Below are 26,530 nucleotides of genomic sequence, written 5' to 3'. Positions count from 1 at the left end.
GAGCGGCGCAGAGGGCAATCTCAACTCCCCTCTGTCTGGAGATCAGGGGGCGGGGCCACCAGCCATGTGACCATTTTCAAGAGGTTCCGGAACTCCGTTCCACCACGTTCCCGCTGAAAAAAAGCCCTGAGTATGCCCATCCCCTCCTGGACCTGGACCTCTGCCAGCTGGGGCTATGCCAAGTCCTGCGACATTGCCAGCTTCTGCACTGAGCCACCCCAAGCCATCACTGGATGGCTGGATTGGTGAACCAACCCCTAGAAGATCACTTTTGGTCAAGGACTCCTTCAAAGATCTTAATATTGACATTTGATAAGGAGACGCTTAAAGTACTTTGGTCCCAATACATTTCTGGCTGTAAAGGTGAAAAACAGGGTCATCAGATCCCTCCTAAGTATCATTAAATTGGGGTGGTGGTGGTGGTTAGGGAGGCAGGCAATTGCCCCTCTTGGTGCATGCACATCATCGTTCGTGTGTTCCTGTGGCATCTTTTGATGACATCACTTCTGATGCAACCAGAAGGAACAGCATTCCCTGGGGGCAGTTCTCTAGGAATCATGTCTTTGCTACGTTTGGGGACAATTCCTAAATAATCTGCCCCAGTGCGATGTCGCTGCTTCTGAGTTGCACCAGAAGTAGGGTTGCCAGCCTCCAGGTAGTGGCTGGAGATCTCCCGGAATTACAACTGGTCTCCAGGCCACAGAGATCAGTTCACCTGGAGAAAATGGCTACTTTTGGGGGTGGACTTTATGGAATTATGCCATGCCAAGGTCCTTTCCCTCTCCAAACCCCACTTTCTCCAGGTTTCACCCCCCAGATCTCCAGGAATTTTCCATCTTGGAGCTGGCAACCCTAACCAGAAGTGATGTCATCAGCTGGGGACATTCACACTCTTTTCCATAGCCTATCTGCCAATGGCGGGTGATCTCTGGGCAGCCTACATCCTCCTGCCAGTCACCAGCAATTGGTGGGCAAAGAGTCTCCAGGAGATTGCCCACCACTGTAGGTCACCTGGTAAACCTAGTTAAAAGCTGGGGCCCTCAAACTAACTTGGAGACACAACTCCTTTGGAAAAGGCATGTTTGCTGCACCAGTTCTAGTTCAACAACCTGGTTGGCTACATTCTGAGCCGGCTGCAGTTTTTGAGCACATACTTCAAAAGGTGGCATCTTGGAATACTGCTGCTGAGCATGCACTGGGATGAAGAGAACTGCCTTCAGCCTCATGCGCTCCAAAGGTTAAAAAAAAAAATCCTATTCTGATTGGTGACACATTTTCTCTAAGGATGGCATTAATAGGAATAAGAAAAAGAGCCACAAAACCAGCTGAACGTCAGAGAAGAGGCTTGGCACTGTCGATTATTCAGCCATTTCAGAATCTTTGCAACACAGTGAGTTCAAACGATTAAGGTGGAAGAAGTGGGAGCTGATCCCTGAGAATATTCCTTTCCCTTCCACAAAAGCAGACAAAGGGATTTGCAGGAGTTACAGCCTCCACCCTTTTAAAGGAGCAGCACCAGGGATCCCGGTGGCCTTGACAGATAAGGTTCCTTAAATAGAAAAGAGCACAAACAGAACAGACAAGGTTTTTTTTAAAGAATATATCCTCCCTCCCCTGCCACAATATGTCCCCCTGCAAACTGTTGGGCAACTTGCCTTTGAGGTTTCTGTTGAGGCACATAGGATTTAAAACTGTCTTGTAAAAATAAATGCAGCATTACTCCATTTTGATTTCCTTTAAGTATAATTGATTCTGGATTCAGAAAAGGAAGAGGCACTAGAGATCAGACTGCAAATTTACGATGGCGAATGGAACATACCAGGGAATTTCAGAAGGAAATCAGCCTGTGGTTTATAGATTACAGTAAAGCTTTTGACTGTGTGGATCTAGTCTGGGTAGCAGTTGTAATTCCAGATCTCCAGGGCACACCTGGAGGTTGGCAACCCTAGGGAAAACTCAGGTGTCACCATATCCACAATCTCAAATTATCTAATTAAAAATAATTATAACCATTTAAACATCTTGATTGGAAAAAGGAGACTACAATAAAATGAAATTCTCCTGGTTTAATTAAATTGATGATTCTACCAAAGATACATTTTCAAAATATATTATTGATAGACTATTTTATATTTTATCTGGGATGCAGAAAAAAGCCAGATTCCGACTGCATACTTTTAAATACCAGTTTGATAGAGAAGGAATGGTAGCCCCTAGACTTCCCACTCTTATTATGAAGGATCTTAAATCAGAAATATTCTCTTAGATGTTACAGTGAATTCTGACAACTGAGAAGAATCCTATATGACCTAGGACAGAGGAATTTGCTTGGATGCAAGAAAAACAATATCCAATTCTCCAGCTGTGAAAGCCTTCGACAATATCCAATTATTTCTCAACCTCTACCCTTAAAATTTAGGATAAATGACAGGGGGGAAAACTGGCTCCAGTATATATCCAGTGCAAACTTTTGGGGGACAAAACTCATCTTTCCTCTAGATAACACAAGGGCATTTGTCCAATCTGCAGTAAATATGCCCTACTATGAATATATAACATGACTGAGAAAGAAATAATACTGACAAATCAAGCTACATATGAAAATACTTCATTCCATTAGTTCCCTTGATTTCAATACCTCCAGGTTCAATATTTTATAGACATTTGAGAAATTAAAAAAAGTCACTAGGGCCCTAACACAATTAGAGAAAACAGTAATAGACTGCCCTACATATCTCCATAAACTCATTTCTCTCTCATATAGAAATTTGCCTGCGTACTTTTGGCATGTGACCCCCTAACGATGTATCTCAATGGGAGAAAGATTTTAATTGCTCTAGAGATCCTAAAATGGGCTTTTCCTGTATGGTCCAATCTCCCCTTTATCTATGCAACCATTAGTGTTAGAGAACGCTATCCTTCAAACTTTTTAAAAGATGGCATTTAACTCCAGAGAGGTTACAACATATTTAAAAACACCCTACAGCCAGCCTCACGTTGGATAAAACTTTTAGAATTTAATGAAACACCATATTCAGAAGACTACACGCTCCTCCATTCCTTTCCAAGCCAGAACAATTCTACTAGGATATAAAGATGATAAACAAATTCCTTCACTTAGGAGAGATAAATCTACTACTAGTAACAACCAAATTACAAATAGCCCAAAGATATAAAGGGGAAAAAATTTCCTGCTAACTCTGCCTGGTATATAGTTCGGAAAATTATGATACCAGATGAAGGGTTCTTTCCTCCTGAAGGTAACGGAGAATCTCAACTACACTGATAAATTTACAGAAAATGGCTCCATTTGTACTATATGCTGAACCTTAGAGATGATTGTTACAAGCAAAATATTAAATTTAGAGCCATGTATGTACTCTGTGTAAGCACTGCCTACAATTTTTCATGGACACAATTTATTGGTAGGAAACTGTAATATGATAATTGTGAGATATTAATAATTGCAGAATTTTTAACATTTGTCTCACACAAGCTTTGAATGCTGCTGGTCCTCTCTGTATGAAAGGATTTAGTGAACACAACTTTAAGAACTAAAAAATCTCAAAAACCCAAGGGGGCCCTTGGTCAGGACCCCAACTGTTATCGTCCCCATGGCCTAGGTCCCAGCTGGCAGCGCAGCGCTCGATGCAGCAGTGGCCCCGCAGGAACTGTCCCAGAAAGTTGTTTAAAATTCTTAATAAAATTCTCCCCCCCACCACCACAAAAAGGAACTTTACCAGAAATTTCAAGAGCCAGTTTACCCCAATACCCAGAGCAAGAATATATGAAGGGAAAACATAGCCTGTGAATAATGGTTACAGTGTCAGACATACTATACTGTGGCAAATCATTGACATATATGTTAAATGAAAGAGAAAAACTGTGACGGAACAAAGTTCAGTGGAGGGTCAGGTCACAGATGTCGATGCTGAACAATAGGCATATTTGATGAGAAACTGACTGGCTCCCAAAAAGTTGTTCTGGGAGTATGAGAATGGATTTGGGAAAAGTTCAAGTTACTGGCTTGAAATTGAGAAATGGAGAACACAAACGATGAGCCGACAGGCATTATGTTCCCCCACAATACTTCCCAGTTACTGAAACCTTCACAGAAGATAATCCTATCAATCTCTGATTACAGACCTTGTCCGCACAACTCATACCATCATTTTATTCTCTAGATTTTTACTTCTCTTCCAAAATTTTGGAACGTGGTATTTCCAAGGTTCCAGAGGGGTCTGGGGAAACATACACATTCTACACAGTATTATTTGGATATTCCAGTGTAGCACTCTCTGTAGAAGGAGCTATGGACTTCTGAATCCTAACCTGTATTTTGTGCTATAGCAAGATTTATTTAAGTATGTGAAGGACCCTTTGGTTTCCTTTTTGAATGATACACAGCGCCATCCAAGCCCATCAACTTGACAATGACAATTTTCCGTGTAGCTCTTCTTCCAGTTTTACAGTGGCAAGACAACATCCACCCAGCACTTCTTTCTACAATTTCCTTACCTCAGGCGCTGGGGCTGCCCCCCAGAGCACCACTGAAAGTTTTTTTTTTAAGTCAGTAACAATCACTGCCGCTGTTAAAAATACTGCTTTTAATCACATAAGTCATTCTGTAAGATTCTGTAAGGTTAAGTTCATAATGAAGCATATTCCATTTAATAACATAGTATGTACAACGAGTAGATAAAACAGAACAGCAGATTCAAAATATCAAGCTACTAAATGAAACATAACTGCAGACTCACTTAGACACCTTCCAGAATATAACAGCTATGATCAACTAGTTCTCAACTTTGATTTTAAAAATAAGTTTCTAGCCCTTTTAGTTGTGACATTATATGAGGAAATGTGCAGCCTCCAGATTCCCCCATATAACTTCACAATGAAAAGGTGACTAATGCTAGAATGATGTTCACTGGTTTGCAGAGAATGGTTCCATTGTGTAGAATTGTCTTTGGTTCCTGAACCAATTTAGGTAAAACTGAGAAAGGAGAATAGATTGCAACCTATAGTTTGAGAGAGAGACTTTCCGCATGTCCTTTCCCACAGAAACTCCACAAGGGAAAATAACCTCTGTCTCAGGGAAGATATTGGAAGAGATATTAAAGGCTTCAGTCTGCAACCATCTGACAGACAACATAGTGATATGGAGAAGTCAGCATGGATTTGTTCTCAACAAGTCCTGCCAGACCAATCTATGACCGAGCGACAGGCTTACTGGATCAAGCAAATGCTATTGATGTAGTTTATTTGGATTTCAGTAAAACTTTTGACAAGGTTCCTCATGATGTTCTGATGGATAAACTGTTAGACTGTGGACTGGACTCTAGGATGGTTAGATGGATAGGGAACTGACAGGATAACCGCACGCAAAGAGTACTTTTCAATGGCATCACGTCTGATTGGAGGGAGTTGTTCAATGGAGTGCCACAGGGCTCTGTTCTGAGCCCTTTCCAATATTTTTATAAATGATCTGGATGAGGGTGTGAATGGATTACTCACTAAATTTGTAGATGACACCAAACTGGGGGTTGGGAGTAGCAAAATCCCTTGAAGATAGGGATAGAATTCAACAAGATCTGAACACACTGAGAAAGTGGGCAGATTTGAATAAGATTTAACATGGGTAACTGGGTAACAGTGTGTGTGAACAAGATCTGGAGATACAAGTGGATAGGAAGCTAAACGTGAGCAGTCAGCATGATGCAGCAGCAAAAAAGGCACACACAATCTTTGGGGGGTATCAACAAAGGCAAAACATCCAAATCACAGCATGTCTCCGTCCCACCATATAAAAGGTAAAGGTGCAAGCACCAAGTCATTACTGACCCATGGGGGGACGTTGCATCACGACGTTTTCTTGGCAGACTTTTTGTTACAGGGTGGTTTGCCCTTGCCTTCCCCAGTCCTCTACACTTTACCCCCAGGAATCTGGGTACTCATTTTACCGACCTCGGAAGGATGGAAGGCTGAGTCAACCTTGAGCCGGCTACCTGAACCCAGCTTCCGCCAGGATTGAACTCAGGTCATGAGCAGAGCTTGGGCTGCAGTACTGCCGCTTACCACTCTGCGCCACGGGGCTCTTGTCCCAACATATACCACATTGGTAAGGCTCCACTGGAGTATCGTGTGTAATTCTGGGGGCCTCACTGCAAAAAGGATGTGAACAAACTGGAATAGATGCAGAGGAGAACAACCAGGATGATCGGGGCCTGGAGACCAAGCCCTACGAGGAAAGACAGAGGGACTTGAGAATGTACAGTCTAGAGGAGAGGAGGTGGAGGGAAGGAATGATTGCTCTCTTTAAGTATTGTAAAAGGGAAGGAAGTTGGCAACAGAGGACAGGACCCAAAACAATGGGTTTAAAGTACAGGATGGAAAGTACCGGTTGGACATTAGGAAAAACATCTTCACGTTAAGAGTAATTAAGCAGTGGAATTGGCTGCCTACGGGATGTGGTGGGTTCACCTCATTAGCCGTCTTCAAGGAGAAGCTGGATGACTTCTTGTTGGGGCTGGTTTAGGCTGTTCCTGCACTGGGCAGGGGGTTGGACTAGATGGTCTGTAAGACCTCTTCCAACTCTATGATTCTAATGATTCTATGAACTTCAGTGCAGTTTCAGTGCTCTTATGACATCAACAGAGAATGCACCAATTGCATACCTCAGTTCTATTTGTATGACTTCATCCACAGTTGTAGCTGAGATCAAAACTCTAATGACCAATAGGCAAGAGCATTTGGGCTGCTTCCAAGCAGACTTTTTGCTTTGCTCCAGCTCCCAAAATGCAGGTGTTTTCTAAGCATCCACACAACGTTGTTTTCCTCCAGTTATGCTTTTGTAGTTTCCTCTCCTTTGGTCCAATGTTTCTGGAAACTGCTTTGACTTTACATTTCCTGAAACTCTGAAGTCAAAGCAAATTGACAGGAAGGCACATATTCCCAAACCTCCCTGTCCATATCCAGTGCCAACACCACCCCTCCGCTGTCAGAGAGCTTTAAAAAAATGGTATTTGGAATATTGGCCGTCGTTACACGGGCATCTCTTCCATTAAATTTACAGCATATAGCGTCCTAACTGTTATCGGCACAGTAACGTTTGGTTGTTGTGGGTTTTCCGGGCTGTATTGCCGTGGTCTTGGCATTGTAGTTCCTGACGTTTCGCCAGCAGCAGTGGCTGGCATCTTCAGAGGTGTAGCACCAAAAGACAGAGATCTCTCAGTGTCACAGTGTGGAAAAGATGTTGGCAGGTCATTTGTATATGGATTGGGGCTTGATGTGCTAATCTTCTCTGCAGGGCTATTGTCGAGTACAGAGTGTGTTGTTAGCCTGATGTATTCCAGGACACCAAAATACTGGACAACATTTCCAACTACTTTGTCAGACTGCACAGGGAAGCCATTGAAATTCACAAGCATAAGCAAAACTTCAACAGGAAAGAAGAAACCTTAAGAATGAACAGAGCATGGTTTCCAGTTCTGAAAAACACCAGGCTAACAAAACATTCTATCCCCGACAATAGCCCTGCAGAGAAGATTAGCACATCAAGTACCAATCCATATGCAAAAGAACCTCCTCAGGATACAGTGAAGCCTCCCGCCATTAGCTTTCCACACCCTGGGAAACTGTTACAGGATGACTCAGCTCAACCCCACCCCTCCTGAGTAGATACAAATGACCTACCAACATCTTTTCCAGACTGTGACACTGAGAGATCTCTGTCTTTTGGTGCTACACCTCTGAAGATGCCAGCCACAGCTGCTGGCGAAACGTCAGGAACTACAATGCCAAGACCACGGCAATACAGCCCGGAAAACCCACAACAACCATCGTTCTCCGGCCGTGAAAGCCTTCGAAAATACACAGTAACGTTTCTTTGGGTCACCTAACGGCTCTTCACGCCACCAGCTGTCCACATCGAAGCACTCTGTTCTGTTCTCTCTAACCGCGCAGAAACAGCTCCCCCCCTTTTAAAATTATTTTGGCGTTTAATTCCGCTATAACGGAATAACAGCATATAAACATTCCGTTAGAGCAAAACATTACGACCCTTTTGTTTTTCCAACTTTGAAATTATATAAATAGCCCTTTGCCCGCAGAAAACTCCCTGTCTGGTGTGATCCCCATCGCTGAAGACTCTGCCATGGCGATTGAGTCATTTTTACTTCAGCAGAAAGTTTGCATTGTGTTATGTCGTTATGGCGTTATAAGGACATAATAAAATAAAAAAAGGGGAGTCGCAGGAAGAAATGGATTCTGGGATTGAAGGGAGGGCATAGGACGTTGTGAGGCGAAATACATCGATGTGAGGCATTCACACTGAGGCACAAAATAGCGCGACTATCAAGCACAAAGCAGAAGAGAGAAAATCGCTACAGTGTTGGAATAAGGTGGGTGTTTGCCGGGAAATAGCGCCATTTTAGCGCTAAATAAAAGCCCGTGTGACAACGGCCATTGTTGTAACAGTATATTGCTATTACAGTATAGCAATGTACCTGCTACTAGCTCCAGGAATTAAGGCTTAATATCAGCGGATAAAGTTCCAGACTAGGATCTAGGAGACCCCGGTTCAAACCCCCACTCTGCCACAAAGCTCCCTGGGTGACCTTGGGCCAATCACTCTTAGCCTACCTTACCTTACAGGTTGTTGTGAAATTAAAATGGAGAAAGGGAGACTGCATGCCACTTTGGGGCAGGGGCGATGGCTCAGTGGCATACCCTCTGCTCAGGGGCGGCGCCAGGATTTCTGGCACCCACGGCTGCCCCTACGTGCGCGCGCACACAGTGCATGCACGCGCCCCCGGACTGCGTGATGTCACCACATGGTGATGTCATCACACAGCAAAGCCAGCCCCATTGGCCAGCAGGTGCCTGGGGCGGCGTACGGAGGCTGCCCGTGCTCCGCACACCGCCCCGGACGCCTGCCGTGCCTGGCCAGCGGCTGCTGTGCCTGGCTGGGGGCGTGTGGTGGCAGCACAGGGCTGGCCAGCTGCAGCAGCTGCGGGCCAGGCACGTCAGTTCCGTGGTGCACGCCTCCACCCCCGGCCCCCCCTCCGGCCCCGTGTCGCCCACCTCACCGCCTCAACAGTGGTGCCAGCCCTGCCTCTGCTCAGCATGGAGAAAGTCCCATCAGTCCCTAGCATCTTCAGCTGAAGGGTCAGGCGGCAGGAGATGTGAAAGACCTCAGCCTGAGGCACCAGAGAGCTGCTGCCGGTCTGCTGCCGGCCCCTACTTACATGCCCAGGGTAATGCCAATCACCACCTTGGGGTTAGGAAGCAATTTTCCCTCGGCCAGTTTGGCTAGAGACCCTGACAATGTTTTGGCATCTTCTGGGCATGGGGGAGATCTTCAATTCCCTTGATGGACTAGAGGTCTGATTCAGTATAACGCAGAATAAGGCTGCATCGTGAGCTCGTGTGTGTGTCCACCCGTGAACAAAGGGGTGGGAAGACAAAAACACACTCAATAGCTAAGTCCGTTAGCTGCTCCGTTCAACAGACAAACATCTACCGGTGGTCCCTGGCCCTAGGGAGGTTTGTCTTGCCTAAACCAGGGCCAGGGCTTTTTCAGCCCTGGCACCAAACTGGTGGAACTCTCTGTCTGTGGAAACCCGGGCCCAGTTGGATTTATTATTGTTCTGCCAGGCCTGCAAGACAGAGATGTTTCGCCAAGCATAGGGTGGTTGAGGCGGTGGGCTACCAAACTGGCTTCCTGCTGGAGGGGGGGGGAGTGTTATCCCACCAGACCGTTTTCATTTGGTAGCTGGCCAGCCTGCCCCACGGATCTGTTTAATGTCTGGTGGATTGGGCAGTATATGCACGATTGTCTTAAATAGATTTTACTGGCTGATGTTTTAATTTATGATAGCATGTTTTTACTGTATTTATTATATTTTGAGATCTTCTCTGAGCCTGCTTGCAGGGAGACCAGAATAAAAATTTAATAATAATTTTTTTTAAATCCTAACTGACCAAATAATAAAGGAAAGGAGCCAAAACCAGCTGCTATCAGAGAAGCTGGGCTGACCCTCGCCTACCCCACAATCCAATCCTATATTTGTGGTCATATTTCAATATTACAGGGGTGATTCTCAGGACAGCCCACCAAAGTGACTGCTTTGGAGCAGCACAACAGAGGCCGAACTCACTTTCAGGCATCAACATCACTGGGCGCGAGGGGCGTTCCCTCCTGGGCTCGCATTGACATCAGCCAGCTCCAGGCCAATCCCCTGCCTGCCTCCAGCCAATGGCAACAAGGGCACGGGAGGGGGTGGCAGATCTAGAGGCAGGGCTCATTTTGAGGGGGAATGCGCAAGAACGCAGTTCCGGCAGTTCCCCAAAGAGGTCACATGTCAGGTGGCCCCGCCCATCTGACTCTCGACCATTTGGGTCCATTTCGGCCTGGATTGGGGCCAAAACGGCCCGGATTGGGCCTCTGACGGGTGGTGGATCACTCTCCCACTCAGCAGCAGCCCGATCCTGACCCTTTGGGGCCATTTTCAGCCCCTTTTTGCCATTTTGGGCCCAATTTCAGCCCTGAATGGCCAGAATGGGGTCCAAAACAGCCAGGATAGGTGATGTCAGGGAGTGTGGCATAAGCAAATCAGTTATGCTATTGACACACTTCTGGTGCTGTCGAGGGGCGTGGCATATGCTAATGAGCTATGCTAATGAGTTCCTCCAGCTCTTTTTCTACGAAATGACCCATCTAGAGGCGTTAGCTGTGTTAGTCTGCAGTCACAAAGCCGTAAAGAGTCCAGTAGCACCTTTAAGACTAACAAACTTTACCGTAGCATAAGCTTTCAAGAACCACCACTCTCTTTGTCAGATGATGCACCTGACAAAGAGAGCTGTGGTTCTCAAAAGCTTATGCTACAATAAAGTTGGTTAGTCTTAAAGGTGCTACTGGACTCCTTACTACTTTGGGAGGGGGTGGGTGTACCAAATGTGGGGCTACAAAAGACCTTGAACCTGCCCTAAATATACATTTTACCTCTTTGGGGATATCTTGCTCGCTAACACTACAGTCGTTGCTTTTTCAGTCGCCTGTTCCTACTTGGAGTAAGTCCTTCAAGAAATGGGCCCTTTTAAACTGTGGGATTTTTCACCGGCCTTTCACCAGAGCCTTTGGCGGCAGTGGGCAAAATCATCGCAAGCTTAGCACAACACTAACACTTTGTTTCCCCAGGGTCCGTCCACTTCCAGCACCCGTCTGTCACCATGGCACCACTTTGAATAGGCTTAACATTAAATCTGCCCATCTGCTGAGCCTGGGAACGTGGGGGGGGGGGGGAAGGGGGGAGGGAGGGAGGAAATCACACCGGTACTTTAGAAACCCTTGAAATGGCTGTAGAAGCCGGGCACCCTGAATGCTTGGAAGAAGCCACGGAATGCTAACATTTAAAACCCTCTCTTTTCTTCATAAGGTTTTTTTTTAAAAGAGCTTTGGATGTTTTGCTAATAGGGAAGGCAGTTTCCCATACTGCCACATCACTTACAATATTATTGATCCAGAGGAGTTAGCCGTGTTGTGCTTGCACAATAGTAAAGAGCCCAGTAGCACCTTTAAGACTAACCAACTTTATTGTAGCATAAGCTTTCGAGAGCCACAGCTCTCTTTGTCAGATGCAACCGTCAGGTTGCATCTGACAGAGAGAGCTGTGGTTCTCGAAAGCTTATGCTACAATAAAGTTGCATCTGACGAAGAGACCTGTGGTTCTCGAAAGCTTATGCTACAATAAAGTTGCATCTGATGAAGAGAGCTGTGGTTCTCAAAAGCTTATGCTACAATAAAGTTGGTTAGTCTTAAAGGTGCTACGGGGCTCTTATTATTTTACAATATTATTGTATTTGTAGGGTGGAAACGATTTTCTTTTTCCCTTTCAGGAGCCTGTAAAACACTGTGAAAATGTGCAGCAGGTTCTCACTCAAGGAGGTGTGGCTGCGGGCTGGTCTCCTTTTCCTTGACCGTGGCACAGAAAAACGTGTTCTGCCTAAAACACGTCTCTTCCCTCCGTCGCCGACCACCAGAATTTCATCAGCCGTCGTTGTCGCAGCACAAGAGCCGCCATTGTGGCTGAAGCAGGCAGGAGGACGGCCTTCCCTGGCAGTGGCAGCAGAGGGGCAGGGGGGCCTTGGAGGGCAGGGGGTCTCTCCACCCTGCCTCTACCCCACCCTGCTTTACAGGCTCTCTGCTTGGAGAGAATGCAACCTGCCCATTTCCGGTAAACTTTTGGGATGGCGCAAAAATCCTACAAGCTTCACAGACAGGGGGCAGCTAATGGTGATATAATTCACAACAGCAATTCACATTTTTCCCAACCCAGTGGACACTGTCCATTTACTTATGAAAGAGCAATCGAAGCACTGCTTTGGTGGTACATTGAGAAGGGGGTAGGAAACCTGCCACAAATACACCTCCTCTCAAAACTGCCAGTTTGGTGTTGTGGATTGGAGCAGCAGGACTCCAATATGGAGAACTGGGTCTGATTTCCCGCTCCTCCACTTGTAATCTGCTGGGTGACCTTGGGACAGTCACAGCTCTCTCGGAGCTCTCTCAGCCCCACCCACCTCACAGGGTGATTGTTGTGGGGATGACAATAACATACTCTGTAAACTGCTCTGAGCGGGTGTTGTCCTGAAGGGTGGTATATGAACGATGATGACGATGATGACGATGATGATGATGATGATGATTTTAGGAGCAGGTGGCCAATTTGACCCCTATCTATGTCCTCACTGCACTATTTTCTCACAAGCAAGTTAATGCCTCTCGTTGGATTCCAGGAGACAAACAGATAGGTGGTTGCAGCGTGAACCGTTCCAGTGGGGTTTGTCCCCCTGTGCCAGTGGTGTGCTAAAGTTCATCGAGTGTTGGCTATATTTGATTTTCTTTCACTCCTGTGGCAAAAAAGGTGCACCACAACAGATGCATGTCGGCATCTGCAGCCCGAGTCCCAATGCCCTCTGCTCAAGGTACCCCCACTCTCCCACGGCAGCTGTGCTCAGGGGTGTGAACCGGGGTACTCCATGGATCCACTACGCGATCTGCTGCTAATGGGGCTTCTGTTGACATGCCTTCCACTGGGGCAATGGGCAACCAAGAGCAACTGAGGCAAAAAGCCACAACGGGGGCTTTGACGTCTAATGAAAAGTACAACTCTGAAGCCCAAATCACCATTTCAGCTCCCTCCGGTCCATCTGTACAAACAATAAATCTGTAATTCTGGGGAAAGCTGCCTAATTATGCTGGTCAAGTCAGTTTACTTTACAGGGATCTTATTATTATTTGACAGCTCCAGCTGTCTACGCCGGGGTGAGGGGAACAATGGATTTTGTGCTGACAAATAACACAAGGAATTTACTTGAAACATATTGCAATTTAATAAAAAAATTGCAACTACTAAATGACAAATAACTTCACAGAAATGAAATTCTTACCTTATTTAAAAGTGGAAGAAACAATGCAAAGATACCCCACATTTTAAAAGTACATTTGAAGGAGTAACCCTTAATCTCTGTCCCAAGTTAAAACAAATTCAATCACCCCTTTTTACGGTTGCTTCTCCCACTCCCTCCCTCTCTTCTCCTCACCATCAATATTTAAATTGTAAGTTACTTGGGTCAGATGTCCATCTTGTACCTTAAATAACTTCATGAAGCGACTGTCCATAAAATATGTTACACATCAAGAGTGGGAGTGGGTATTTGTCTTTTAATTCTGTGCCACCTTTCTCCCAATATGGGAAGAAAAGAGACTTACAAACTATCAATAAACCAAAATAATAAAACTCATAAAAGATCACATTTTTATCTCACCTTTTCTCCCAATGGCTCAGGGTGGTTTAGAGTGTTCTCTCACCCTTCATTGTACCCAGGGCTTTTTTCCAGCTGGAACGCTGTGGAACGGAGTTCCAGAACCTCTTGAAAATGGTCATGTGGCTGCTGGCCCCGCCCCCTGATCTCCAGACAGAGGGGAGTTGAGATTGCCCTCCGTGCCAATTAATAAGAGGACTATAAATTTACTTTCAAGCAAGTATAAGTTTGCATTAAGTTCCGATTTGATCCATTTTTTAAAAAAAAGGAAAATTAATTTTTTTTTAAAAAATAACTATTTAATTTTTAAAAATCCAACTTAGCTTTCTAAAAAGTAAAAGACATTTCAGTGACTTAGTTATTGAGATCTAAAAGTTTAAACAATGTAATAAATTGGAGACAATTGATAGTATGTTTAGGATTTCCAGGGCCGTTTTCACACTGCTTACCTTCCCTCGCAACGACACGGAACATCGCGCAAAAACCACGGAAGATTGCGTTTTCTCGTGCGAGATTTGCACGACATCTCCAGCTATGCCAGGAGAACTCCTGCCATGGAGCTCTCACCCCCCAACTCCCCCAACAGGGAGTGGATGGGGATGAGGGGTGAATCAGTATTGCATCGATGTTTAAACCATAGAGTTTTTGGTGAATTCCAGAGCATCTTGCCAACATGACGACATCACTTCCAGTCCATGCTGGAAGAGATATTGTGGCTTTGGCATGACACCGATATGCCCGGTGCTAAGCACTGAGTTGGCAACCCTGTATCTGATTAGAAATATTTTGATGGGAATTTAATAATTCAGTAGCTTGATATGATAGATGTAGAGATATATGTGCAGTATTTATTATTCAGACTTAGTTGTATTTATCTGTACATAGAGAACTGAAATAAAAAGCAAAAAAACCCAAAACAGTTTAAACACGCACACCCAATTTCAACAGAGCCAACTACAGAGGTCAGATAGTTATTCGGCCTACAACAGGAGTAAAAGGAGTAATCAAGTTTCCCAACCTGTGATGATGCAGGCCCAGTATATTCACAGTGCAATCTTAAGCAGAGTTACTCCAGTCTAAGCCTGTTGATTACAGTGGTTTTCAACTGGAGTAACTCTGCTAAGGGTTGCACTGTTAATTGACCATCTTGAAAGAGGAGATTCCACAGTGTGAGCAAAATATCCTGGCAGGGAGGGAACGGCCTGCACTCGAGCACCGAGACAGGCTGCCTTGAGCCGCTGTGTACTGGGCATCAGTAAACAAATCTGACTTAAGTTAAGAAAGGTTTAATCTGAACTACGGACAGGACTGCAGCTGTAGCATAATGGCTGCAATCCTAAGAATCAGAGGAGTTAGCCGTGTTAGTCTGTAGTTGCAAAATAGTAGAGTCCAGTAGCACCTTTAAGACTAACCAACTTTCTTGTAGCATAAGCTTTCGAGAACCACAGTCCTCTTCGTCAGATGCATCTGACAAAAAGAGCTGTGGTTCTCGAAAATTTATGCTACAATAAAGTTGGTTAATCCTAAGAATGCTTTCTTAGTAATAAGTCCCACTAATTAAAATGCACGTACCTCTGAGCTGACTTGCTTAGGCTTGCTCCCAATGTTTCTAGTTCATTAAATCAGTAGTTCTTAAGCCTAAACACTTTACACCACTGTGTAAAGCTGGAATTCTTGATGTATGTGACAAGAACTACAGTAAGGCTGTAGTGCTGTACACACTTACTGAGGAATCAGTCCCACTAAACTGATAATAACTTCGTTTAGAATTGGGCTGTAAAGTGTACAAATCTCTTTCTAAAAAGTAAACCGAGACTCCGAACCAGGGCTTTTTTTCTGGGAAAAGAGGTGGTGGAACTCAGCGGGTTGCCCTGGGAGAAAATGGTCACATGGCTGGTGGCCCCGCCCCCTGATCTCCAGACAGAGGGGAGTTGAGATTGCCCTCCGCACCTTCTGTCTGGAGATCAGGGGGCAGGGCCACCAGCCATGTGACCATTTTCAAGAGGTGCCGGAACGCCGTTCCACCACATTCCAGCTGAAAAAAAGCCCTGCTCCAAACACCATTAACATTCCAAAGTACACTATTCTGGATTTCAGATATAAATAAATATATAGCAGATCATGAGCTTGTTTCTTAGTTAATTTGATTCCACGGCTAAAACAAATAAGAAAGCCTTTGGAAAATAATAATATTGGCCACACTGAAAAGGCATTCAGCAAAATTAAAGAGCTTGGAGGAAGTATATACATATTTTCATCTCTTAAAGAAATCAGTATGGTCGTTTTACAATTAAAATTGTGATTTTTTTTTTCCTGATACGCCCAAAGAAGAAAATGTTAAACACCCTTTCAAGTTTTTCTTCCTTCATACAGGAGCAAAGAATGTACATTTGCAAGAATAATCTTACCTCCACAAAGAACTTTCCAGTACTTTGCCCAAATCTGTGTGGTAATACTTGGTAAGGATTAAAATCACCTAAAAAGAAAATGAGAAAGAGATGATTACACAGTCCAAACAAACCAAAGAACATGCTGTAGCTTATAGTACAAGAGGTGCTCGAGCCTTTCTGGAATCAATTTTATGATTCGCTCTTGTGATCAGGATTTTATCAGCTCTTTCCTAAAGTTGGGGTCAAATGGGTGCAGAAAACAACAGAACAATCTTTTCTAAGCCAGCAGTTGGTGCCACAAAACTATATTCATTTAGAAACACACACACAGCATACACACCTACGGACACACAGAAGACCCAAGAACTGTGCTGAGAACTTCGTGGCAAACATAATCAATAGGCAAATATACTGTGGGTCATTCATTCCTTTATTTACAGTCATTTGACCAATCATGGTTACGCTAAAAGAAAAAATTCAAGGCATACAATGAGACAAATAAAAGAGTTTAGAATTAAAATTAGTTACAGTACCATTTAATTTCTGAGATCTGTATATCACCAAGTAATATCTGGTCAACTGTGATCAACTCCTGCACCCTACAGATGAGTAGACCATCATGCAGTGAACAGAGATGGGCACCAAACCTGTAAACATGCTTTTAAAAATGGATGTGATGTAGTAAGCACACAGGTTTGTGTGTTTAGAAAAATTATCCGCCGCATCTCCAGATTCGTGCTCAAGCTGTCTGTCTGTCAGGAGGATGCCTCCTGTCATACTCTGCAAGGTTGTGGGTAGTGCTTATGCTCTGCAAGGCCTGTGTGCTGTTTGATTCTGTTTGTCTCTGATGTTTGAAGCTGTTCTCTGCCTGGAATGTGAGCGCCTGATGTTCCCTGTGCTGTTTCTTTTGCCTGGGAAGCTGGGCCTCGTAGCCTTGGACAGCGCCGGATCCAGGGTTGCCCATGCCCGGGGCAACCCTTGGCTTACTGCCTCGCGCGCGCACTCCCCGCGCTGCATGATGATGTCACTTTGGTGACATCATCACGCAGTGTGGACAGAGGCAGCGTGTGGGGCTGAGAAGCCGCCTGCCCCATTCGCCTCCCCGCAGGCGAATGGCGCAGGCGGCCTCGCAGCGTCTCGCGCTGCTTTCGCCTGCTCCGCAGGACAGGGGGCAGCCAGCTTGCCGGGCACCCCCTGCCCTCCAAGGCAGGCAAAAGCAGCGCGGGGGGCTGCGAAGCTGCCCGCGCCATTCGCCTGCGCCACAGGACAGGGGGCGGCCGGTTTGCCGGGCATCCCCTGCCCTCCAGGGGAGGCAAAAGCAGTGCGGGGGGCTGCGAGGCTGCCTGCAGCATTCGCCTCCCCGCAGGACAGGGGGCGGCCAGCTTGCCGTGCACCCCCCGCCCTGCAGGGCAGGCAAAAGGGAGCGTGGGGGTTGCGAGGCTACCCTCTCTGCCGCCTGCGCGCTCCGGCAGCTGGGAGCTGCTCCAGGCGCCCCCTCCCTGGCGGTGCTGGGGGCAGACTACCCCCCTGCCCCCCCGTACATCCGGCCCTGGCCTTGGACTGTCTAACACATCATCTCTGCTTTGTCCTGCTATTGAATGTAGCTGTTTCCTAAAGAGGGTGGGGGCTCTGGGGATTAGGCATGGTTAGAATCCTATACATGTTATGTGTTTGTAGTGAAACACTATTCCTGGCAAGCAGGGCATTTTTTCTGGGAAAAGAGGTGGTGGAACTCAGTGGGTTGCTCTCGGAGAAAATGGTCACATGGCTGGAGGCCCCGCCCCCTGATCTCCAGACAGAGGGGAATTTAGATTGCCCTCTAAACTCCCCTCTGTCTGGAGATCAGGGGGCAGGGCCACCAGCCATGTGACCATTTTCAAGAGGTTCCAGAACTCCGTTCCACCACGTTCCAGCTGAAAAAAAATCCCTGCTGGCAAGGAATGTAATAGGGAACTGTACTAGTAGCGTACCAATAAAATTGCTTTAACTCATGCAGTTCCTGGACTCTTGCAGTGACATCATTGAGAGTTACTTGGCAGAACCTTACACTGAGGCTCATAAGTAAAACAATACCATAAAAACCAAACAAACCACTAAAACAACCAGCATAAAACATACCTTGAGCACTTTAAAAAAATATTCATATAACAGCCCTAGTCTAGAAACAGGTCATAAAACAACTTTAAAAGACACAGCTCCTCAACTAAAAGTAGAAAGAAATGTTGTGGCCTGGTACTCAAATGAAAGTAAGGGAAGTGACAGGTGAGCCTCCAAGTGAGGGGGTGATACAACCCGACAGTAGCCTGCTTGCCACATTTTGGAACAGCTGGATTTCTAGGACCCTAAGTAGCTCCACGCAGAGTACATCATAGCAATCTAACCTGGAAATGATTAGACCTAGTGCCAGGGAGGAGATAGACCAGGATCCGACTGTACTCCCGTGCTACAAACTCCTGCTCCTTCAGGGGGAGAGCAACCCTCTTCAGGACAGACTGACCCCTCAGTCCTTTAGCAGCTTTGTTATGGACCATCAGCACCTGAGTCTTGTGTGGACTGAGCTTCAGTTTATTGGCTCTTATCTCATTCCCCTGACCTGGATAGCCCAAGAGAGGCTGATCTTGTTAGATCTCAGAAGCTACGCGGGGTCAGCCTAGGTTAGTAAGTGGATGGGAGCAGGGCTTTTTTTCTGGGGAAAAAGGTGGGGGAACTCAGTGGGTTGCCAGCACAAGGGGCAATTCCTGGTGGGAGGTGGTACCCCTGGTACCATGTGCGCACACACAAAGTGCATGCACGCTTCCGGGACTGTTTAAATCGCCCTCACAGAAAATGGTCACATGGCCAGTGGCCCTGCTCCCGATCTCCAGACAGAGGGGAGTTTAGATCACACAGTACAGAGGGCAATCTAAACTCCCCTCTGTCTGGAGATCAGGGGGTGGAGCCACTCACCATGTGACCATTTTCAAGAGGTGCTGGAACTCCGTTCCACCATGTTCTGGCTGAAAAAAAGCCCTGGATGGGAGACCTCCAACAAAGACCAGGGTTGCAGAGGCAGGCAATGGCAAACTACCTCTGTTAGTTTCTTGTCATGAAAATCACACCAGGGGTTGCCATAAGTCAACTGACTTGAGGGCAGGATTTTATTTTTCATCCTTCTTATTATCTAGCGGCACGGAAGGCACTCTAAACTCCCCTCTGTCTGGAGATCAGGGGGTGGGGCCACCAGCCATGTGACCATTTTCAAGAGGTTCCGGAACTCCGTTCCCCCGCGTTCCCCCTGAAAAAAAGCCCTGCATATGAGAGTGGGAGAGAGGGAGCAGGGGGGGGGGGCTGAGTTGCCTTCCCCCTTCAGAATTTGAAGGAAAGCATAAGAGATGCTTCTGGAACTGCTGCTTAATGCTAAATCCCAGGATCAGGCACAGATCAAGTAAGAAGCATGGTATATAGGGAACTCCCTCCATTTCAACAGCCTCTTCAACTTGTGAAGGGGGTGATTAGAGTTACCATTACCAACCACAAGGCCTCACGCCTGGTTTTTAAACTGGAGTTACTGTTTTTAAGATTGGCGCTGAACTGCATGAGATTACTTGGAAACCTTTTATTAAAGTTTGTTCCTTAGCAAGTGTGCTACAGTACACCACTAAGGGTGCCAGATTTCCTGCCATGGTGGAAGACCTGCTGGCAGCCCGGGCTGCTTGCCACCACTTGAGTAGAGCAGCAGGAGAGAAAACGGAGGGTGGAAATATATAGCACTCCAACATCATCATGTCATCACGACGCTCTAGGACTCCTCTAAAACTCTATGGTAAGTGACATCATAGCAATAGAATGCCATTTATTTAATATCCCCACCCCTACTGTCCTCCCTGTCAGTTGCCAGCATTGAGATAGTAACCCTATAAACCAAAGAGATTAGGAGAAACTTATGATGGTGATCTGTAAAAATCTTAAATAATAATAAAAGATTTATTATTTATTATTAAAAATCTTAAAGGTCAAAGGCGGGTTGGAAACAAAGAGGTATGGGATAACTACAGGACAGAAGGTACCAGCTGAACATTAGGAAAAACTTCTTCACAGTAAGAGTAATCCAGCAGTGGAATCAGCTGCCTAGGGATGGGGTGAGTTCCCCACATTGGTAGTCTTCAAGGAGAGGCTGGAGGAATATTTGTCAGCAACGCTTCAGGCTGGGTTTCTGCACTGGGCAGGGTTGGACTAGATGATCTATAAAATCCCTTCCAACTCTATGATTCTATGACTGGTGTCCTCCTATGAGCCTTCAAGGTGGATTTTTCCTCCCTAACGCTGAAAAAAAATCTGAATTTTGTGAGGGTATTTTTTTTTAATCGAGTGAAACATAGCTGTGATTTCTCGGAGGAAATGACTTCACAGGAAGGGAGGATTTGAAGAGTTGACCTTGGACCTGGAAGTGCCATCTCTAAACCCCTGCAGAGTTTCCTCCCCTCCGTATACTCTGTCCTCCTTAGTGCACAGCTCCCGAATTCCCAGGAATTTCCCAAGCAAGAATGGCAACCCTAGGGACAATCCACGAACGGAGAGCCCAGATCAGCAAGCAGTATGTCTCCTGTAGCCCAGAAACAGCAGGCTGGTTTTAATAAACAGGTGTTCTCTATACGCCATGCCACGCTCCTCTCCTGCTCCTTGCCGTAATGTTTCCCACTGGCAAATTTTTAAAAATACCTGCTGACATGTTACCTTTATCAAGGTATTATGCAGAGAAACGCTTGCCCACCCGAGCACACAACGCTTTGACCTTTTTCTACAGCCAACCCGCAGTCCTCTGCGCAATAACTCTCCACTGATTATGAAGGTGAAACGCCCAGGGCGCCTGGGAGCAATGGAAGAGAGAACCTGGAAAGATGCTGACACAAATCACAGTCGAGGCGATTGACTTTAATAAACATCATGTTCCTGGGTTGCAGGCAACAGTCGTTCACGGCTGTCTTTCAAGCCAGGGGCATTTAAATAGCCACAACCTACCAGCCAATCAATTCATATCCATAAACTCTTCACAGCTGGAATCACTTTTCCTCCTTCTCAAACCCTATCAGTCCTCAATTTAATTTTCCTTGACATTCCAGCCAGGAGCTTATTTTTAAAAAACGAACATACAATTACTCTGCTGACAGTAAAGGACAAAACATTCCAATGCAGCCCAGCCCTCCTTAAATCAAACTCTACCCGTCTTAAACACCGATTCTGCACACTTCATGGAATGTACAGCCACTACTGATCTCCACTCACTAGCTTGTTCTGAAAATGAACCACAGGTCTGTATGCAACAGAGTAAGATCAGAAGAGAAAAGGCCAGCCAGGGCTGAAAAGGCTGGTTTGTTAAGAGCTTTAATTTTCTGCCTCAAGCCTGTAGCCACACAGCATTCTTTATGATCCAACACCACCTATTCGAAAATGCATGACTGCTTGCTTTTCCTGAAAGGATCTCAAATGTTTAGAATAATATAGGCTAGGAACTTCTTCTGTGTGTCAAACAATACAACATACCAAGACGTTTCCCTCCACAAACCATTTTGCAATGGTCAGAACCAGGGCTTTTTTTCCGGGAAAAGAGGTGGTGGAACTCAGTGGGTTGCCCTCGGTGAAAATGGTCACATGGCTGGTGGCCCCGCCCCCTGATCTCCAGACAGAGGGGAGTTGAGATTGCCCTCTGCGAGGGCAATCTCAACTCCCCTCTGTCTGGAGATCAGGGGGCGGGGCCACCAGCCATGTGACCATTTTCAAGAGGTTCCGGAACTCCGTTCCCCCGCGTTCCCCCTGAAAAAAAGCCCTGGTCAGAACACAGGAAACGGTTACTGGTATGTGCAGACCTTTCTTGGAGTCTGTCTTCAAACAGTGCTACAAAACTAGACTCTCCTTGATTTTAGAGCCTGCTCAAGACAACACATACACTCCCTTTAGCTCAAGACAACACATACACTCCCGTCACTAATCTAGGGCCAAGAAGATTAAAAACAAGTAGAAGATATTCAGAATGTTATAATATGCATTGATCAGTGGAAACATTATGCAAAATTTTATTTACTTCATTTGTTCATTCATGTCATTTATAGTCCACTTTTCTCACTGAGAGACAAGGCGAAATACATAGTGCGAGATTAGTACAGTCAATATCGAGGTCACTTTAATAAACAATGCAATAGGGAATGTAATTGTGAATTTGCAAAGACATAACATTAGGAAAAATCCAATACAGAGTAGAACCATCGAGAATGCACATATACGGGCTAGCAGTTGACTTTGCCCATGTGCCCATGTGCTGGGTGGCACCTGCAGGAGACCCTGTTCAGATGAGTGAAGCTGCCGTGGAGGAACAAATGGGTAGAGAGGCAGTCCTGTAGGTATGCTGGACCAAGGCCATGAAGCGCTTTATATGTGATAATTGATGCCTTGAATTGAGCCTGGTAGCTGATAGGCAGCCAGTGGGGTGACTGCAGAATGGGTGTAATATAGGAATATTGCTCTTGCTCGCTCCCAATAATAACCAGGCTGCAGCATTCTGCACTAACTGGAACCTCCGAGTTGACTTAGATGGGAGACCTATGTATAATGCATTACAATAGTCAAGCCTTGATGTTACCATAGAATGGATTCAGGTGGTCACGTTGGCCACACTGAAGAGGAAGGCCATCTTCCAGGCTTGGGAGAGGTTGTAGAAAGCATTTTTTGCCGCTGCCTTAACTTGTTTTTCCAGTAATAACTCTGGATCCAGTATAACCCTGAGGCTTTTGAGTCTGCAAGGGTGAGGCAAACTCTATCAAAAGTGGGGTATGCAATGTCCTTCAAGATCTCTGCCCTCCCAAAGAGCCTCCCTTGTGTCTTGTCTGGGTCCAATTTCAATTTGTTAGCCTTCAGGCATTTGACCACAGCTGTCAGGTAACGACCCAAGATTTCTAATGCATTCTGTGGGGACCTGGATAGTGAGATATAGAGTTGGGTGTTATCCAGATATTGACGGCATCTCACTCCATAGCTGCGAATGAGTTCTCCTAAAGGCTTTACGTAGAGGTTGAATAAGAGGGGAAATAAATTTCTGCCCTATGGAATCCTGCAAGATAATTCCCATTCTAGAGACAGCTGATCTCCGGCAGCAACCTTTTGAGTCCGTTACATGAGAAATGATTTAAACAAGTTCAAAGCACATCCTTTGATGCCCACTTCTGTCTCCAAAGATCCTGCTGAGATCCCCCATTGTAACAAGTTCAAAGCGGTCCGTACATGAGCCAGACGATGTATTAAACATTTCTTCCATCTTGTCTATATTACAGCTAGCATCTAGATCAGAGCATATTCAAGCTATTTGATCAGCAAAAAACTGTGCAAAGGCTTCCTAGCTAATTATCTGTTCTTGAGACTAAAGGTTCAGATTTAGAGGTCAGAAGATGTCAAGATACCTTGAACAACTGGGATGTCATGAACTAGCTGACGCAATGGTTGTCAAGAAATAATGTTTCTTAGCCACTTTAATTTCTGCTTCATAGCTCCTCCAGTGGGTTCTGTCGCTCACTCTATCAGTTTCAGCACAAGTTTTCCATCAGCGTCTTTCTAGGCGTCTTCCAGCCCAAAGTGGCTTATACCATGCTCCCCTTCTTCATTTTATTTTCACAACATCCCTGCGAGATAGATTAGGTTGAATGTGCCCAGCTGGCCCAATATCTTACTATATAATTGAGTAAGCGTATTTCAGACAACTCACTTTATAACCTGCTGCACCTCCAGAGGGCGCTGCCATGGAGGGAAGCCTAGGCAAGGCACCATGTCCCTCCAGAAAATGTGCCATGGTGGGAAGCCCAGGCCAGGAGCATGTGGCAGGCCAGGAGCAGGCCAGGAGCATGTGGCCACCTCCCACCTTCACCCAGCTGGTATTAGGGGTGAGGCAAGTGGCAATGCCCACCACCCAACTTAACTCAGCTGATATTAGGAGTGGCAATGCCCACCCCATGCCTTCACCCAGCTGGTATTAGGAGTGGAGCACGTAGCAATACTCACTGCCACCTTAACACAGCTGGTATTAGGAATGGATCAGGTGACAATCCCCCCCACCTTAACCCAGTTGGTATTAGGAGCAGAGCAGGGGGCAATGCCCTCTCCCTGCCTTCACACAGCTGCTATTAGGAATGGAGCAGGTGGCAATACCCATCGCCACCTTAACACAGGTGGTATTAGGAACGGATCAGGTGGCAATGCCCCCCAGCCTTAACCAAGTTGATATTAGGAACGGATCAAGTGGCAATGCCCCCCCATCTTAACCCAGCTGGTATTAGGAGCAGATCAGGTGGCAATGCCCACTCCCTGCCTTAACCCAGTTGGTATTAGGAGCAAATCAGGTGGCAATGCCCATTCCCTGCCTTCGCACAGCTGGTATTAGGAGCGGAGAAGGCGGCAATATCCACCGCCACCTTAACACAGCTGGTATTAGGAGAGGAGCAGGTAGCAATGCCCACCCCCGATTAACCCAGCTGGTATTAGGAGTGGAACAAGTGGCAATGCCTGCCCCCCACCTTAACCCAGCTGGTATTAGGAGCGGAGCAGATGGCCCACCCCGTCTTAACCCAGGTGCTATTAGTGGCGGAGCAGGTGGCAATGCCCACCCCCCACAATAACCCAGCTGGTATTAGGAGCAGAGCAGGTGGAATTTCCCTTCCCACCTTTACACAGCTGTTATTAGAAGTAGAGCAGGTGGCATGCCACCCCCAACCTTAACCCAGCTGGTATTAGAAACAGAGCACTTAGCAATGCCCGATCCCTCTTCATCCAGCTGAGATCAGAAGCAGAGCAGGTAGCTTTGCCCACCCACTGCCTTATCTCTGCACATATTAGGAGCGGAGCAGGTGGCAATGCCCACCCCCACCTTTACCCAGCTGGGACCAGGAGCAGAGCAGGTGACAATACCCACCCCCCGTCACCCAGCTGGGATCAGGAGTAGATCAGATGGCAAGGCCCACCCTCCTTCATCCAACTGGGATCAGGAGTGGAGCAGGTGACAATGCCCCCTCCCGTCTTAACCCAGCTGGTATTAGGAGTGGAGCAGGTGGCAATGCCCATCCCCCATCTTAACCCAGCTAGTATTAGGAGTGGAGCAGGTGGCAATGACCGCCCCTCCTTCAGCCATCTGGAATCCAATGCCTACCTTGCACCTTCACCTGGCTGGGATCAGGTGCAGAGCAGGAGGCAATGACCTTCTTTCCTTCACCCAGCCAGGATAAGGAGCAGAGCAGATGGCAATGCCCAACCTACCAGAATAAGCCACTGAGCAGGCAGCAATGCCCACCCTGTCTTCACCCTGCCGGAGTCAGGATCCAAGCATGCAGCAATACCTGCCCCTCTTCAACCTGCCAGAATCAGGAGCAGAGCAGGTGGCAATGCCCGCACCCCCTTTACCCAGCCGGAATCAGGAGCAGAGCAGGTAGTAAAGCCAGCCGCCCACTTTCACCTGTTAGAATCAGGCGCGGAGCAGGAGGCAATGCCTGTTCCTCCTTTCACCCAGCGGGGAGCAGGTGGCAATGCCCACCCCCCTTCACCCAGTTGGGATCAGGTTCGGAGCAGGTAGCAATGCCTGCCCCCCTTCATTCAGCCGTAGTCAGTTGCAGAACAGGAGGCAATGCCCCCTTTTACCCAGCATGCATCAGGCATGGAGCAGGTAGCAAAGCCCACCACCCCTTCACATGGCCGAGATCAGGCAGATCAGGCATGGAGTAGATGATAATGCCCACTCCTTCCTTCACCAGCTGGAATCAGTGACGGGGAGGAGTGAATGCTTGCCTGTCCGCCCTCTCCTTTCTAGAGCCTCTTGAATTTCCCCCCCACAACGGGCTTTGTTGCTAGTCACCCAATAAGCTTCCACAGCACAGTGGGTATTCACACCTGGGTCTCCTAGTTCGTCTGAAATCTAACTCAAGGATCCCCAATACAGTGCCCTGAGCACAACGGCACCTGCCAAGTGTTTCTGAAAGTGGGCAGGGCCAGCTGGTGCTGTGGCCTAGCAGGGCTTCTGATCAGCTGTGCAGATTTTGAAGAAGTCACTTCAGCAGCAGCTGCCACCATAGCACAAAGATCTTCACTATATGATTCAAGGTCAGCTGTGTATATGCAAGAAAACATTTTTAAAGCAATATGTTCATTTTAAAAGGCAACAGCTCTTCTGCCTGAAATGTTGAAGGGTTACTGTTACAGCTATGCATGACCTCACTCCCTGATCTTGTGTGGCTGGCTCCATCTCCTGTAGCAGCCAGTTTGTGGTTGTGCCCACCATCCTGCGCCAAAATTCCACAGTTGCCCAC

The 26,530-nt window shown here is 46.6% G+C and overlaps 1 protein-coding gene across 1 annotated transcript in view; it reads right to left on the bottom strand.

The window, feature by feature from the left end:
• Window positions 1-26,530, bottom strand: part of SORCS2 (sortilin related VPS10 domain containing receptor 2) — a 222,356-nt gene that overhangs the window by 157,523 nt on the left and 38,303 nt on the right. The window contains exon 5 of the mRNA XM_054984867.1: window positions 16,236-16,303. Coding sequence (XP_054840842.1) covers window positions 16,236-16,303 — 68 coding nt within the window. The remainder of the gene's footprint in view (window positions 1-16,235; window positions 16,304-26,530) is intronic.

This window comes from Eublepharis macularius, chromosome 7, assembly GCF_028583425.1.
Source record: "Eublepharis macularius isolate TG4126 chromosome 7, MPM_Emac_v1.0, whole genome shotgun sequence".
NCBI classification, from domain to species: Eukaryota; Metazoa; Chordata; class Lepidosauria; order Squamata; family Eublepharidae; genus Eublepharis; species Eublepharis macularius.
Note: the sequence above shows the minus strand (reverse complement) of the source record. Positions and strands in the feature narration are given on the sequence as shown.